The sequence below is a fragment of the Vicia villosa genome, linkage group LG5 (assembly GCF_029867415.1).
Source record: "Vicia villosa cultivar HV-30 ecotype Madison, WI linkage group LG5, Vvil1.0, whole genome shotgun sequence".
In the NCBI taxonomy this organism is placed as follows: Eukaryota; Viridiplantae; Streptophyta; class Magnoliopsida; order Fabales; family Fabaceae; genus Vicia; species Vicia villosa.
In genome coordinates, this window is record NC_081184.1 from 121,444,170 (window position 1) to 121,461,525 (window position 17,356).

Below are 17,356 nucleotides of genomic sequence, written 5' to 3' on the forward strand. Positions count from 1 at the left end.
CATCATGATACAATTGAAGCAGGGTTTGAGTTTATGAAATTGTGACAGCCAAAAGCTCGTACGGGAAAAGGAGGCAGATACTATGTATTACGGGTTAGAATTGGTGGCCTCCCCTAATTGTCAAAATCAATCCTTTTTTATATTAGTCAAATTAGGTTTTTCTACACCTAATGGGCCTATTGCCCAATTAATTCAATTATAAAAAAACTATAAAGTCCTAATTATAATAATATTTACATTAATACTAATCCTAATAATAACACTAATAAAATCCCTAATGACAATTCTAATATTAACAACAATTAATTAGTAAAATTAATAATATTAATACTAATAATTAGTAATAATAAAATTAATAAAAACAAATGTTAGTAAAAGAACTATGATCTCCAAAAAAGGATAAAACCCATGTAATAATTGGGCCCCGAGGTTTGGATCCCAAAGCACCTGTTAATTGCACCCTATTTTATCTCAGGATATTTTATAAGAGAGCGGGTTTGACAATAGGAATGTCAAACCCCATGACTCTTAATTTTGATCCTTGATGAATTAAAAGATGTAGATTTGATTGGGCAAATTTTGGGGTATGACAATCGCGCTCGTATTTTGTGTGCATTCATAGTTCAATCGTAGCATTTTTTTCGTATATTTTGAAAAAAAATTGACTTTTTATTAAAGTCAACAAAAATAGTTTCATTTGCATTTTCGCTAGTTTTAATTTTTAATTTAATTTCATTTATAAAAAATATTAAAAATAGTTTTAGATTAATTTTATTTATTAGTATTAATGTTATTTTATTTTAGTTTATTATTGATAAAAAAAATAAATAAAAATAAGTAGAAATTTAAGTGCATTTAGAAATTGTAGTCTAGGCCCACTTTTCATTTTATTCCTTAAAGCCCACATTTTTTGTTTGACCTAAAAAACCCTAGAATGTCACTATATATGGAGCTGTATGTGCGTTTAGACCATCTCCAACGCATGTATTTTTCAGTCCCGTCCTCCGGCTGTCAAAAATTTTTCAAGCAAGCAGTCCGCCACACATGCAGCTGGTAGTGTGCAATGCAACGGTCCTTTGCATTAAAATATTATAAAAAATGTAGCTATTGTTCAACAAAGTAAAATTGAAGTAAAATTGTGAAACCCAATATGAGTTTTTTAAAATTACACAATTGAAGTGAAAATTGGAATGAGTTGCTTCAAGATGATGTGGACTAATGGGTCCCACAAAGAACCAAATAATAGATTGCACCATTGAAGATGCTCTTAAGAGGATGGGCTCATTGACCACAAACGGGCCGCCACCTTGCATCTTACTCTCCACATTTTTGAACACTTTTTCTTGAGACTTTAAGCTTGATAAGAACCATACAACCTTCTCATATTGCAGTTCCTGCATATTATTCTCCCACCATACAAGCACAACAAACACAATATTGATGAAACCGTATAAACCAACTCATTCTGATTTTGCTCTCATAACTGTGTCTTGTTAGATTCGGTTTCGCTAAGTTTTTTTTTCGTTTTCTTCGGATGCAGTTTGTTGTTGTTTTTCATGTGCAGGTGGTGAGTTTTGTTTCAAGTGAGATGTTGCGGTTCCAAGATGTCGATTACGTCACCGTATCATAGTGAGCATCGTGCACACATCAAAGCTACAACCTCTAGCGACAACGCAACTCCGACACTCTCCAAGTTGCTCTCGTTGGTATCTTTTTTTCTATTGACTCTTAACTTTCATGTGTTTTGTTTGAATACTCTATTTGGTTTATCAAAAGATTTTTGTGTTGTTTTTTAGAGTTTTTGAATTTGAGTTTGTGGTTGTCATTGTGTGTTGATTTGTTCTTAAAGAAAAAATAAAGGAAGATGACTTGATATCTCTCTGCTTCATTTCCTTGTGGAGTTTTAATTGTCGGTTACAGTTACTGTTCTTGACCATTTTTGTTTTCACTAATATGCATTAATATGTGTTTTGTTTTAGTGTACATGTATTCAAATATGTATTGTTCCACTTTCTTGTTTTATTAGTTAAATGCAGTCACATGTTATAATATAATTGGTTGTATTAAGAAGTGTTGATTAATTTTTATTTTGTCCTTTTAATATATAAAATATCAAAAATATTAGATTAATCTCAATCCAAAAATCAATAAACTTTGGTCCAACGTCAAGTAGTCACAATTAATTTCTCTCGATCCAACGTCGAGTTTCTTCTCTACACAAATGTTTTTTTATTGAATCGAGTTTTGAGTTTTAATTGGAGTAGAAGGGTTTGTACGTACTTGTACAAATTGTTCTTTAAGCATTTAGGCGATGGCCGTTAAGCCATTGTTTGGATGTTTAGACTCCATTAAAAGCTCCATAAAATTCGATTTAATTCATCCTTTCTTTTTTACAAAAACACTTTCTTTTAATTAATTTATTTTAAGTCTATAATGGATAATAAAGAAGGGTTTGTACGTACTTGTACAAGTTGTTCTTCAAGCGTTTAGGCGATGGCCGTTAAGCCATTGTTTGAGCGCGTAGACTCCGTTAAAGACTTTTTAAAACTTGATTTAGCGAGTTCTCTTTCAAGTATTTTAAGCGATGACCGTTAAGCTTTTGTTTAAATACTTGGACCCAATTAATTTTCTTTCTCTCGCCTTAGCGCGAATCATTTTTATCACCCACGAGGGGGTTGTACGTACTTGTACAATTTTCTCTTTCAAGCGTTTAGGCGATGACCGTTAAGCTTTTGTTTGAACGCTTGAGTCCAACTAAAGATCTTTCAAACTCAATTCATCTCACCTTTTTACAACAATTTTGATTCACTAAATCATATCTTTCTCTCTCCCTAGCGAGAATTCTTTTCGTCACCTACGAGGGGGTTGTACGTACTTGTGCAATTTTCTCTTTCAAGCATTTAGGCGATGGCCGTTAAGCCTTTGTTTAAATGTTTGATTTCTCTTAACAAACAACTTCAATTTATTCATACCTTTTAACTTCAAAATCTTTTTTATAAACGAGACACTTATTCAATTTTAAAATGCGAACATACTTCCACATGTGAAGATCGAATATCTTCCGCTCGAATGCGATGATGGCCAAAATCTTGTTTTATCCTTGATTTAGTCATCCATTCTTGTAGTGATCTCATATCCATGTGCGCGTAGTATTTCCATTTGAATGCGATCGAGTACCTCTCGCTAAAATCAATCAACCAACTTGGAGTTTTAGCTCGAACTACGATTGCTCTGACTTTCCCATTGCACTAGGGAATACATAGGCACAAGATACAAATGTCTTGGCGAGCACAATAATAAAAAACCTTTTTTGTTCCTTTCTTCTTTCCAACCTAATAAATAACGCAAGTAAATAATAAGCTAACAATCGATCACAAGACTAACTAAATGGGTCCCATCGAGTACGATGGAGGTGAGGGGTGCTAATACCTTCCCCTTGCTTAACCGACTCCCGAACCCTAATTTGGTTGCGATGACCATCTTATCCATTTCCTTTTTATTCGTGGGTTTTATCGATATTTTCCCTTTCCTTTTGGAATAAATAAAATTTGGTGGCGACTCTGTTGTACTTCGAATGCGTGAAAACGCGTCGAGTCACATTTTTACCGCTACACTTACCTATTTCTGGTGAGCTTTATTTTATTTATAATGATATATTTACAAAAGAGAGATATTTACATGGTTTAAACTAGGAAAAAGAAATTAGTCGAAGGTTAAGGGACTCGCTAAAGTTTCATAGCCTTATGCCTACGTATCCTCATCGAGCAATGAGAAATTCAGAATCTTTGTAGTTCGAGTGATGTTTGGCTGATTGCTTTTAGTTTTGAAAATGCTTGTCTTGAATTAAATTAACGCTCGAGAACAAAAGTGAATTTTGAATTGAATTAGATTAAAATAGAAAATTTGACTAGTTGAATAGATTTTAAAGTGTGAAAAGAAAATTTTTTATTGATCTTTTATTTAATTTTTAATCAGAGGATTTTTTTGTACAGGTCAGTGAATGAGAATTTAGTTATGAGTAATTATTCACAAATTATTTTTGTTATTATTTATTAATAAAATAAAAAGATTTTTTTTACTACTTTTTATTAATTAAATTAAACTTAATAAGATGAAAATACTTATATTTTATTTTATACTTCTGATAACCAAAAAATAAAGTTAACTTAATTAACAAAATCTTTAATCAAAACTAATTAACATTAATCTAATTGATTAATCTAAACTAATTAAAGTCTAACGAAAACCAAAAAAAAAGTTAAATCAGTTTTAATAAAATAACATGTACATTTTTTGTATATTTTTTATTAATAATAATTAAGAATAAAAAATAATAATTTATCTACAAATAAGAACACAAACTAAAATTGAAAGGGTTGAAAAAGATGTATTTTGATTATTTATCAAAAAGATATTTGTCATTAAATAAAAAACAAAAACAATTAAAAATTAAAATGATACAAAATGTAATTTTATGATATTTTGTGATTTTTTTAATAAAATGTAAAATAAAATAAAAGAAATAAAATTAGAAACAAATAAAAGAAAAAAATGTCAAAAGTGGGAAAGGTGGGAATAGAAACTGGAATATCAGGCTTGCAACTCCTTAAGTCTTATCAGTTGTGCCAACTTATTTATTCGAAATAAAATGGAACAAAAACTATATAATGGTAAAATACTTAGACAAAATTGGGGTATGACAATTGCCCCTATTTAATTATCCTTCGACTTGAGATGACGAAAGACAAAGTCTTCGCACGTTTGTGGTGGTGGATAATTAAACACGGGAAGACCCTGATTTTGTCCTGTAAGAGGAAGAAATGTATGAATGACCAACTTGTTGAGGATATGTGGGCAAGAACCCATCCGCAGTTTGCTGTTGTACCTTCGAGTCTTGATTTTTTTGCCTTGGTAGAACTTAGAATGACATGGGATTGGTCCCCTACTTCGATGTAGTGAGGACGTCAAAGAGAGTAGGGTAAAATGTTATGGGCGAGACCGGAGGTGATCAAAGTGATTTGGACGGACCAAAGGTGATGAAACGATTATGGAGAGGCCAGAGAATAGAAAATATCTGGGCAGGGTCAGTATAATTAAAGACATCTGGACGAAGCTCCAAGAAGATTAAAAACATCTGGACGAGGCTCCATGAAAATTAGAGATAACTGGACGAAGCTCCTGGAAAGTTAGAGATAATTGGATGAAGCTCCAAGAAAATTAGAGATAACTGGACGAAGCTCCAGGAAAGTTAGAGATAATTGGACGAAGCTCCGGGAAAATTAGAGATAACTAGACGAAGCTCTAGAAATGTTAGAGAAGCTCCAGAAAAGTTAAAGATAACTGGACGAAGCTCTAAGAAAGTTAGAGATAACTGGACGAAGCTCCAAGAAAGTTGGACGAAGCTCCGGGAAAATGAGATATAACCAGACGAAGCTCTAGGAAAATGAGATATAACTAGACGAAGCTCCAGAAAAATGAGAGATAACTGGACGCAGCTATAGGAAAATGAGAGATAACTGGACGAAGCTCCAAGAAAATAAGATATCTGGACGAAGCTCCAAGAAAATGAGATATAATTGGACGAAGCTCCAGAAAAATGAGATATAATTGGACGAAACTCTAGGAAAATGAGATATAACTGGACGAAACTCTAGAAAAATGAGAAAACTGGACGAAGCTCCAAGAAGACTGGATGAAGCTCCAGAAAAATGAGATATAACTGGACGAAGCTCTAGGAAAATGAAATATAAATATAACTGGACGAAACTCTAGGAAAATGTAAAAACTGAATGAAACTTCAAGAAGACTGGACGAAGCTCTAAAAAGACTAGACGAAACTCCAGAAAAAAATCTTACCAATAAAATATTATGAGAAAAAAAATGAGGAATAACCGATGACACGTGGATCGCAAGCTAAATCTGTCACTAAGAAGCAAGTAAAAATCTTACAAGTGAATCATTATAAAAAAATTAAAATATTGCTTGAGGAGGAAAAACTTACCTATGAAGTATCATGAGAAAAAAAAATGTTGTTGGTAAATACTAAACTATGAACAAAGAACTTGTACTCATCTATTATTAAATACTAGATGAGATATCTCACTCACCCATAATATTATAATATCAATAATCATCTTCTATATAAATATGAATATGAAATACAATGAACTTCATAAAAAAAATTAATGAAGTGCGGCCAATTAGACCATCTACTTTAATTACATATATATTGACAAATTCTAATAGTAATTTGAATGATTATTTTATCTATTTATTAAAAAAAATCATAAAATAATTATTAATAATAATAATTTCAACTTTCATTTACATTTACTTGTTTATTTTTCATTTACTCTATCAACTATTTTCAAGAGACAGAATCTACAATACTTGTGTGATTCAAGAGTTGCAAAAATCAAAATTTCCCCATCATCAAAATTTTAAGACATAGTAATAACAAGGTAATGTAAGTAATAGGGTAAGGTGGGGACCACAAGTTCTATCTTGAAGATCTTGTCAAATAATAAAGCTCTATCTTAAGATCATATCACACATTTAAAATCCCAATTCACTTCTTCAACTCCAAACTCTGCACTGCTTCACACCCAAATGGAGATGACCCTTTCTTCCTCTTCCGTATTTTCTCTTCCATCTTCATCTTCCAATCCGTCCCTGTCCCTTCTCAGTTCCTCTTTCCCTTTCTCATCTTTCAAAAAAGTGCCTTTCTTCAAATGTCGCATCAGGGCTTCCCTTGCCGTCGAGCAACAAACCCAGCAGAATAAGACCGCTCTTGTCAGAATTGGTACCAGAGGAAGGTAATTTACTCGTTTCTGCTTCTGGGTTCTTTTTGTATTGGAGTAAATGAATCAACTTTAATTAAATTTTGCATTTTTATAGTGTTTAGTTAAATGGGTCTATGCTATGTTAGGTTAAACTGTGTTTGATGAAGCTGTTTAGCATGTTGACTTAGATAATAAGGTGTTATTGACATTTGGTGATTGTACTTATTGCCAAAATTTGATTTTGCTTTGTTTGTTGTAAATTTGTGAATTTCAGAACAAAAGGGGTTTTGTTTTATGCAAGATGCATGGTTCATCATGTTAGGATTTTGCGTTTTATCAGTATTTTACTTAACCTTCTTGTGTTTAATTTAATGCATGTACAGAATCCCAACAGATCTAAACTTCCCTTAGAAACCTTCCTTAGAGGATGATTATAGAAAGGGATAAATGAAATAATGAATGAAATGCTCGAAATCATCGTGTTCGACTGTTCGTGGTAGATAATAAGTGATTTTCAAGATACAATTAATTGTTTAAAAGAAAAGAAGACTCATCTTTGGTTTATTCTGTTATGGAATATTTGTTTTGTTTTTATTTATTCTATTATTGTTAGCTAGATGATTATGAAAGGTTTCGTAGTTGGTTTAACGAATTCGTATATTTATATTTAGAGCAGTCCACTAGCTCTGGCCCAAGCGTACGAGACCAGAGACAAACTCATAGCATCACATACGGAGTTAGCTGAAGAAGGAGCTATTCAAATTGTGATTATTAAAACAACCGGTGACAAAATACAATCGCAACCGCTTGCAGACATAGGCGGGAAGGGATTGTTCACAAAAGAAATAGATGAAGCACTCATAAATGGGGACATTGACATTGCTGTTCATTCAATGAAAGATGTTCCTACATACTTACCTGAGAAAACTATTTTGCCGTGTAACCTTCCACGAGAGGATGTTAGAGATGCATTTATATCATTGAGTGCGGCTTCACTAGCTGATCTACCGGCTGGAAGTGTTATTGGTACTGCTTCACTTAGACGAAAGTCACAAATCCTTCACAGATATCCATCTCTAAGTGTAAGCTAGTGTTTCTGTCATTTTAGTTGTTTGGAGTACTGATTGAATCTAGTTGATTTTTGTTTAACCTATAATTATAATCTCAGGTGCAAGATAATTTCCGTGGCAATGTTCAAACAAGGCTTAGAAAACTCAGTGAAGGGGTTGTTAAAGCTACCTTATTGGCTTTGGCTGGACTGAAACGATTAAATATGACAGAAAATGTAACTTCAACCCTATCAATTGATGATATGCTTCCAGCTGTTGCCCAAGGTGCAATTGGAATAGCATGTAGAAGTAATGATGATAAAATGGTGAGTGTTCAACTATATTCCATGAACTTGATGAAAACACGTTTTTGTTTAAATTTTCTCAGTTTAATGTATAAATATATTTTGTGAGCTATAGTATCATACCAAAATTTTGCGTAGGCTGATTTTTATATTGATGAAGAGCTATTGCATTGAAATATTTCAATTTAAGGAGTTAAGGGTTTCCTATGGATATAGTTGTGCAGTTTAGTTTTATAGTATTTGGTTGTCCGGTTTTTGCAGGCAGAATATCTTGCTTCGCTGAATCATGAAGAAACAAGACTAGCAATTTCCTGCGAAAGAGCCTTCCTTACAACTTTGGACGGGTCTTGCCGAACGCCTATTGCAGGTTATGCTAGCAGAGATAAGGATGGCAATTGCTTATTTAGAGGATTAGTTGCTTCCCCTGATGGAACCCGTGGTATGCACATGTTTGCAATACATTTTATTTTGCTTTCTAGTTTCCTACATATTATAAGTTTCCTAACCTAAACTCCGTATGTGCAGTGCTTGAAACTTCTAGAATTAGTCCTTATACTTATGAAGATATGATGAAGATTGGTAAGGATGCAGGTGAAGAGCTTCTTTCTCGAGCTGGACCTGGCTTTTTTAAAAGTTAACATCCTAGATTATAAGTTTCAACACTCAATTGGTTACACATGTATGGTAGGTTGTATTATCAGAGCTTTTTTCAAGTGGCCGCACCCGAAGTTTGTTTATTCTTTTTCAACCGAACTCCTTATCAGGATCAAATTGTTGTATTTTATTAGGTGATTTGTAAGCCAAATTTTTGTAATATTTATTGTTCCTGCAATAGTGAAGTTTTAGAATTCGTTCTTCCCAGGGAAGTTTCAATGGGTGATTCTTGACTCTGGTTCAGGAAAGCTACAATTGAAATACCTGTTGGTGTTGTTTGCTATATAATGTTGAGTTCCTTAAAGTTTGAAATTGCAAAAAAGGGTTGATTTGTTGAATTTGAAGCTGATCCTGGAGGGATTGAAAGAAAAAGTGTAATCTATTGATTGTTTTATAAAGGGTCCTTATTCTTTATATCTATTATCATTTTCTTGGCGGCCTTGACATTTTGCCCATTGTTTATTCAGCATAAATTATTACTGTTATTTCTTAGAAGAAATATGAATAAATTTGGTATACAAGTTATGCTCACTTGATCAATGAACATTAAATGTTTACGGTTATATTTGCACTATGTAGGAGTATGTACTATCAAGGCTCTATGCATGTACATTAGGTATTTACAAGATCTTGTTGCCTTAAGAGTACCTTAACAATGAGTATATCTTAAGAACTAATTTTAAAAAAAGGATGTAATTCAAGGAGGATAGGGATGTAATTCAAGGAGGATAGGAAAGCAGCCTCCTTATGAGAGGTTGATTCCTCCACAGCTGTTGTTGCTTGAGGAGAGCCACATGAGAGGTTGATTCCTCCACCGCTGTTGTTGCTTGAGGAGCCACATGAGAGGTTGATTCCTCCACCGCTGTTGTTGCTTGAGGAGCCACATGAGTCAGATTAAGATTTTGTTTGCGAGTTTGGAGGGGGAAGAGATGAAAAGGTTTCTGAAATTGAAATTTTAAAAAAATATAGCAAAATATGTAACATTTTTTGAAAAAATGATTTTATTTAGAATGATAAAAGAGTCATTATCATTACTAAATTTTTAATTTTCAGATACACTATAACAACGTAAAAGATATTTAAAAAATTTATGTAATCCTTCTAAAACTCTCTTTCAATACAATTTTTGAGTTTTTTCATATTAGAGGATTTTTGGTGTTATGAATAAAATCAAATCCTCCATAATCTCCTATTCTAAATCTTTATATCCTTTTCACCCAATTCTTCCTATTTTTCAAAGTTCTCCCCTCCCTTTCTCTCCAAACTCGCAAACAAAGCCTAAGAGTGTGTTTGGATGAGGTGATTAGAAATTTTAAAGGAATTTAAAATTCAAATTATTCAATTGAAATTCATTCATTTTAAATTATTTTGTTTGGATGAAGTATTAATGTAATTCATTGTTAGATTTTTGAGGTCATTTTTTATAAAATATAATTTTTTGGACCAAATTAAAAAATTGAAAAATAAGGACCAAATTGCAATTTTCAAAAATTTGAAGGACCATATTGTAAATATTAAAAATTATTAAGAACCAATTTGCAATTTTTAAAAAAAAATTAGGATCAATTTTATAATTTTGGAAAATATGAGGACCAATTTGTAAATTTTGAAGAAATAATAGTAACAAATACATTTTATGGAGTATGAAGGAATTTCAAATTCTTTGGTTTTTGGTGTCATTTCAAAATGATTAAATTTAACTTAGATAAAATACTCCATAAATTTCCATCATTTAACAATTCTTCATTTTTGTATCCAAACAATAAATTTTGTGCAAATCATTTTAAATTCCCTCAAAACATTACATTACCTCATTAAAATTCTTCATCCAAACACACTATAATAGTGTGTTTGGATGAGGTAATTAAAAATTTTAAGGGAATTTAAAATTCAAAGCAATTCAAATGATTCAATTGAAATCCATTCATTTTAAATTATTTTGTTTGGATGAAGTATTAAGGTAATTCATTGTTTGATTTTTTGGGTGATTTTTTTATAAAATATAAATTTTTTGGACCAAATTAAAAAATTGAAAAAGTAGGGACCAAATTGCAATTTTTAAAAATTTGAAGTACCAAATTTTAAATTTTAAAAATTATTAAGGACCAATTTGCAAATTTTTAAAAATTTTTGGGGTCAATTTTATAATTTTGGAAAATATGAGGACCAATTTGTAAAATTTGAAGAAGTAATAATAACAAATACATTTTATGGAACATGAGAGGAATTTCAAATTCTTTGGTTTTTGGTGTCATTTCAAAATGATTAAATTTAACTTAGATGAAATACTCTATAAATTTCCATCATTTTAACAATTATTCATTTTTGTATCCAAACAATGGATTTTGGTCAAATCATTTTAAATTCCCTCAAAACATTACTTTCCCTCATTAAAATACTCCATCCAAACACACTCTAAGGGAATTGTTTGTTTCTCGAATTTGGCAAGTTTGAGTTCATGTGCAAGGTGAAGAAGAATCTCAACCTCGTCAATATCCATAGCTCCAAATTTACTTTCAACAACAGATACCATAGCTGCATATTAAGTAATCAGTTCTTCAAGAATTACATCGATATGGTGAGAGGTTGGAATATGATCTCCGATGGAGGCTAATGCGTCCATAATTAAGCGAATCTTAAAGAGATAATCTTGAACAGAGAGTCAAGTTGAATCATACACAATTCAATGCTAAGGTGATGAGCACGAGCACTCGTTTCCTTTTGAAAATAGGAGAAAAGATGTTCCCATAGTTGATGAGCATGAGAACAACCAATAACACTTGAAAGGATTTTATTAGATAACATGGGTTGAAGTCACGAGAGTAGCATCCGATCTTTTGGAATCCATGCAAAGTACACATGATTAAACGTGTCACAGCGGAACCCGAGAACCACCAGATTTGTGAGATCAAACGCGTTGATGTACAGTTCCACTTGTTGGTGCCATAAATGAAAGTTCATTTCATCAAGCTTCTACGCGATTTTGAGAGAGAAATGTAATCGTCGTGATTCATTTATCAGAGGCAATGTTTCTAGCACCGAAGTGGTAGACACCTGAGCGGAGGAGGGAGGCGATACCAATTAAGGAGTCTCTATCATTGATCGACCTAGCTATCTGATATCATATTAGAAAACATTATTAAATTAGAGGAAGGGTGGGTGGAGGAAAACTTGAATTTTAAAACAGAGTAGAGCAGGAAAAATCCAAAATTTAAAAACAGAGACAAAGTAAGGGAAAAGATGTTGAAACTAACCCTGCACCCACCTTGTCAGACCTTCTCAAATTTAAAATGTTAGGGCCGGACGAAAAAACTTATCCTCATTGGAGACGGGAACGAGTATTCAATAATCATCCTTGGTTGATTTTGAAGACGAGCAAATATAAAAATACATAAACATGAATGGTAATGCTGAAAATCGACTTGCCTCACTCTGTTGCCATATCTATATAATCCTAGTAATTGTTTTTTTAGCTTACATGTGCTATACATACCGTTCTTAATATTATCAAATAAAAAGATATTTTATTTGGAATTATGCATTAGGGTGGCTCGTGCAACATGGTTCGAAGAAAAGGGTGGAAAGTTGCGCTTCTAAAACTGGCAGCTGTTGAAACTATATATAGTTTGTGGAATTATAGGAACAATAGAAGCTTTGAAAATAGTATAGATCAAATAAGGATAAGAGCAAATATCATTGATATGATTGTATATAGAGAGTGGTATAGTAGAAAACTTAGAGCTCATATAGCTAAGTTGATGTTATAGGTGGTGATTTCCGAGAGGGTGAATCGACTTAAGGGCTGGATCTACATATCGCCGTGTTTGTGATTAGTTTTTTTTGAATTAATACAAATATGCTTTATTAAAAAAAAATTAAAAGTCATAAACAACTCTGAAATTGTGTGAAAGAATTATAGATAAACTACCTTTTCATGAATGTGAAAAATAAAAAACACTGCTATCATTAAATATTATATCTAACTAGTCTTTAATCAAACCCGCTCAAAATAAATAAATTAAAAGACTAAAGATAGTGATTGATAATGTAAAATAATTTTATATTATCATTCAATTGGGATTCATCAATCAGCCATGTCACATAACTTTTTAAAAATAACAGTGTCACTTGACACTTAAGTGACACTTATCATGGTCGTGACTGGTTGACGGTGAAAAATTATTTTACATATATATATATATATATATATATATATATATATATATATATATATATATATATATATATATATATATATATATATATATATATATATATATATATATATATATATATATATCCTTTTTTCTCATAAATTAATCATTACACTTCTTTTATTTTTAAAATAATCGTTGTTTTAATAAATAAAATTCATTTTAAAATAAGAGATTACTTAGAATGTATTGTTAGTATAAAGTAACTTTCCACCGTCATCCAATTAAATGAAGTATTTTGACACATAATTATAAAATTAAAAATAAAAATAAATAAATTATAATAAAATCATTTTAATAACCACTTCTTTATATGTTAAAATGCTAAATGTTATTTCCATTTCTTTAAAATAATTTCATTTTTTCAAATCGTATTATTTAATTACTATCATGTATTTATTTTAAATATGTTAATAATGTAAGTTACTAGTTGCAACTGGGGCTAAAATTCCCTACTATTTCGTAGTGCCTGGAAACAAACAAGCTGCTGAAAATTTCCTCTTCCTCCTTTCACAAAATCCACACACTCAAAACCTCAACAATGGCGATTACGTTATTATGGAATCTCCAAAACCTATGGCCATTCTCCTCCTTCAAATCCACCGACCTCAAATCCTCCAAACAACTCGTAAACAAACTCAACCTCCCCGATCACACCAAACAATTCGTATTCGCATTACGCGATCCCAAAACCCAATCCCTAATTTACATTCTCTCATCCCTCAACCTATCCGAACGATCGTCTTTCGACGCGCAATCTCTCATCAATGAAATCAAACCCGACGCCGTTATTGTTCAAGCCGGTGCTGGTGGTTTTTCCCCTTTAGATGATGATGATGATGAAGACTTTGATGTTCCGGTACCTACTTCTTCTTTTGGTGTTGTTAGACGGTGTTTTGTTGATAAAATTGGTAGGGATAAGTATGAGAGTGTTGCGGGGGATTTTGTTCTTAGGGAGATTTTTGGGACTGGGTTTAATGGTCCTTTGTTGGCGGCTAAAAAGGCTGCTCAGGATGTTGGTTCGGATTTCGTTGTTGTTCAATCGCCGTTAGGGAGTTCTTATTGGAGTAACAACAATGATAGTGATAGTAATAATTCTGGTGGAGTTGATGGTGGAAACAGATTTATGAGTATTGTGAATAGTTTGGTTCCTCAGCAGCAAACTGCGGGGTCTTTGGCGAGGAGATTTTCTGTTAATAAAGATATTAGGATGGTGTTGGCAGAGGGTTTATCTGGCTGTATGGATCCTCTTTTGATTGGTAATAGTAAAAATGAGTCTGTTTCTGGGGTGGGTTCGGTGGAAATTAAGCCGGCGACTAGTTATGATACTCCTGCTTTTGCGAAGTCTGTTTATCCTTTGCTTGAGGACTTGCATGATATGTTTTCGGATTTGCCGTCGATGGGGAATGCGTTGGCGCATGTGCAGAAGATGTTGGTGGATGTGAATAGAGGGGAGGTTCTTGATACTAGAACGGTTTCTGAGGTTTATACTTTTAGGATTGCGGTTGAGGGGCTTAGAATAGCTTTGAATAATAAGGGGTTGAGGCCAATTGAGGGGAAAGGTGTTTCAAAGTCGGATAAGGTTGAGTTCTCGGAGCTTGAGGTTGATGAGAAGTCACAAGTGCTGTTTGCACAGTCTATTCGTAGTCAGACAGATAAGTTTAAAACCATTGTGGCAATAGTTGATGCTGGTGTCTTGGCGGGTATTAGGAAACACTGGGATACTCCTCTTCCTGATGAAGTTAAAGAGATTGTTGGAGAATTGATCACAGGTGAAGGGGTTAGTTTAAATAATGGTGAAAGGAAGCGGTTGTTAGCAGATAGACCTGTGGTGGCAGTTGGGGCTGGAGCAACAGCAGTTTTAGGAGCTTCATCTCTGACCAAGGTAGTCCCCATGTCGACACTGACCAAGGTTGTTACTTTCAAAATTCCAACTTCACTCAAGATTATTCTCAGCCAATTGCAGAAAATACTGAGTGTTGCAGTTGGTCCATCTAAAGTTGTGGCACCCGGCTTTGCAACTTCTGGGGCCAAAACATCGGGTTTCATGAAGGCAGCTGCATCTGCTGAAAAGATTAGAGTTGTTACTCACAGTGTTATAGCCTCTGTTGAAAAAAACAGTGTTTCTGCTATGAGGACGGCATTCTATGAAATAATGAGGAAGCGAAAGTTGCAGCGTATTGGCTTCTTGCCGTGGGCTACATTTGCAGGCAGCATCGGAACTTGCACAGGCTTGCTTTTGTATGGTGATGGGATTGAATGCGCTATTGAATCACTCCCTGCCGCCCCTTCAATTGCTAGTTTGGGTCGTGGGATTCAAAATCTACACGAGGCATCTCAAGCGGTGATGCAAACAGAAGGAACTAGAGTCCAAAAATCAATAGAATCTCTTGTAAACAGAATAAGAAAGACAAAGGATCAATAGAAAAACAATATAATTCTTTTTGATGTACAGTTTTTGTGGTTTTCTTCATAAAGTGGTGATAACATGATTGGTAAGCATTCTTTTTTATGTACATAATTTTCTGTTGCAGATCTGGTCGAATTTTAAGTGCTTAGCTTTATATTAGAAAGTGTATAATACGTACACATTTTTCAATTAATGGACATGATTAAAAATATGAATATTTTTTCCCTTCTTCCCAACAGCTGTTCTATTTGTTTGTTTTAATCTTAACATTTATCCTTCCATCTCTGCTGTTAAAGAAAGTTTTGTAACTTCTCTATTTCAGATTAACTCTTAAAGTGGACCATATCTGATTCGCAAATACATACTTCCGAAAATTAAGATAACCTGCATCTTTGAGGAGTAATATAAAATACGGGCTTTTTAATACTTATAAATTTTGTGATGCCATAGTAATTGGAATTGATTTTGTGACTATTGATGATTCAAGCTCACAAAAACGGTTTCTTTTACTGCAAGTGGTCCTGAAGTTAAAAAAATTTGATCCGGACCATTTGTTAATACATGTGCTCTACTTTGCTCTCTTTAGTTCGACTCTAGTATATATACCTTGGAATTTAATCCGGTGGATTTTGATTATCTGAAGATTGGTAGTGTGTTTCTGTATCTGTTTATTATGAGTTACACACATTCCAATGTACAATTTTTTAGCAGAATTTTCTTGTTACTGCATGAATGTTAGTCTGGTAGTGGCATGGTTTTGGACGGATATACAGACATGGTATCAGTTTTTTTTCTTACAATAAACATGCTATGAGTTGGTGGTTGTTAATGTTACAAGTATCTAGAATTTCAGTGTTTTACCTTGTTTGATAATGTGGAAGAGGAATTAGAATATGCTCATATTCTTTTTGGTTTCTTTTCCTGCATTGTTCTTAAAAGTGGTGGAAGGGGGGCATTAGATTTATCATTTATGATTCTTGTTCCAGTAGAAACTTATTTTTCAGGTTCTTCAAGCTCATTCTAACAGCGTTCTCTTGGAAAGTACTGTAATGCATTTGTGAAGATCTGATTCCTATCAGATACTGTAGCCTTTTCTAGGATGTGAATGTGGGATACGGATCCCCCGACTTTAACGCGGGAAAGTTAGGATGACTTTGGACCAATTTCATGAATTGGATCAATTGTGTATCATATATATAGAGACACGAATCATGCTTTTTAATTTTATTTTTAAAAGTAAATCTTAAATAATCATGATCAGAAATGATTCAAGCAAGCATCACCACAAAACGTTACTAACAACGAGTTCACGCCCCATATCAGACTCAACTATTTGGCCTTGACTCGTTGCGCTCCTTCTACCTGCATGCCACTGTCATCTGTCGAGCTTCTGGATGTTATTGACCTTCATCGCTGCAAAAATATTTCTTTTTATGTTGAATATTTTTCTTTCAAAAAACAATGTTTTTTATTCTGTTGAATTTTTCTTTCAAAGAACAATGGAGCTGAGGTATATGGTGTATCCAAGATAAAAGAGTTAGAAAATATGGCATATCAATGGATCTAGAGATGGAAGTACAGTGTGATGTGAGATTATCTAACATTTATATGGATACTGGTTTTCAATGAAAAGGGGTAAAATTTAGGTCTTTAGTTTCTAACTACAATCAATGGCCATGCATATTGTTTATAGTACAATCAAAAGAAGGGAACAATGGAGAAAATTCAAAAATGAATAAAAATTAAAGCAATCAGTGTCATAGATCAGAGTTCAGCGTCTATTGTCGTCACAACGGTGATGGAAACTTGAAGTCGAAGGAGATTCGAAACATATCTTTTTCCAAATTTAGATATTTTGCCATTCAATTTTCTTTAAAAAAAAAAAATTTAGAAATAACAATCGTGACATGGTTTGATTCACAGGATTAATCCAATGGAAGAA

General features: G+C 33.0%; 2 protein-coding genes across 2 annotated transcripts; both read left to right on the forward strand.

Moving 5' to 3' along the window:
• The first annotated feature begins 6,539 nt into the window (after window positions 1-6,539).
• On the forward strand, window positions 6,540-9,204 carry LOC131602260 (porphobilinogen deaminase, chloroplastic). The gene is made up of 5 exons (XM_058874335.1): window positions 6,540-6,815; window positions 7,459-7,864; window positions 7,951-8,157; window positions 8,398-8,575; window positions 8,662-9,204. Exons 1-5 carry the CDS (start codon window positions 6,610-6,612, stop codon window positions 8,772-8,774), a joined length of 1,110 nt encoding a protein of 369 aa, XP_058730318.1. The 5' UTR covers window positions 6,540-6,609; the 3' UTR covers window positions 8,775-9,204.
• A 4,238-nt stretch (window positions 9,205-13,442) lies between these two features.
• Window positions 13,443-17,054, forward strand: LOC131602261 (uncharacterized). The gene is made up of 2 exons (XM_058874336.1): window positions 13,443-15,499; window positions 15,737-17,054. The coding sequence occupies exon 1, from the start codon at window positions 13,546-13,548 to the stop codon at window positions 15,427-15,429; it is 1,884 nt and encodes a 627-aa protein (XP_058730319.1). The 5' UTR covers window positions 13,443-13,545; the 3' UTR covers window positions 15,430-15,499; window positions 15,737-17,054.
• The last annotated feature ends 302 nt before the right edge of the window (window positions 17,055-17,356 follow it).

Coding starts and splice junctions, on each gene's coding strand:
- LOC131602261 (XM_058874336.1), top strand. CDS start 13,546: ATGGCGATTACGTTATTATGGAATCTCCAAAACCTATGGCCATTCTCC.
- LOC131602260 (XM_058874335.1), top strand. CDS start 6,610: ATGGAGATGACCCTTTCTTCCTCTTCCGTATTTTCTCTTCCATCTTCA. Junction 6,816..7,458: donor AGAATTGGTACCAGAGGAAG/GTAATTTACTCG, acceptor TATTTAGAGCAG/TCCACTAGCTCTGGCCCAAG. Junction 8,576..8,661: donor TTCCCCTGATGGAACCCGTG/GTATGCACATGT, acceptor CCGTATGTGCAG/TGCTTGAAACTTCTAGAATT.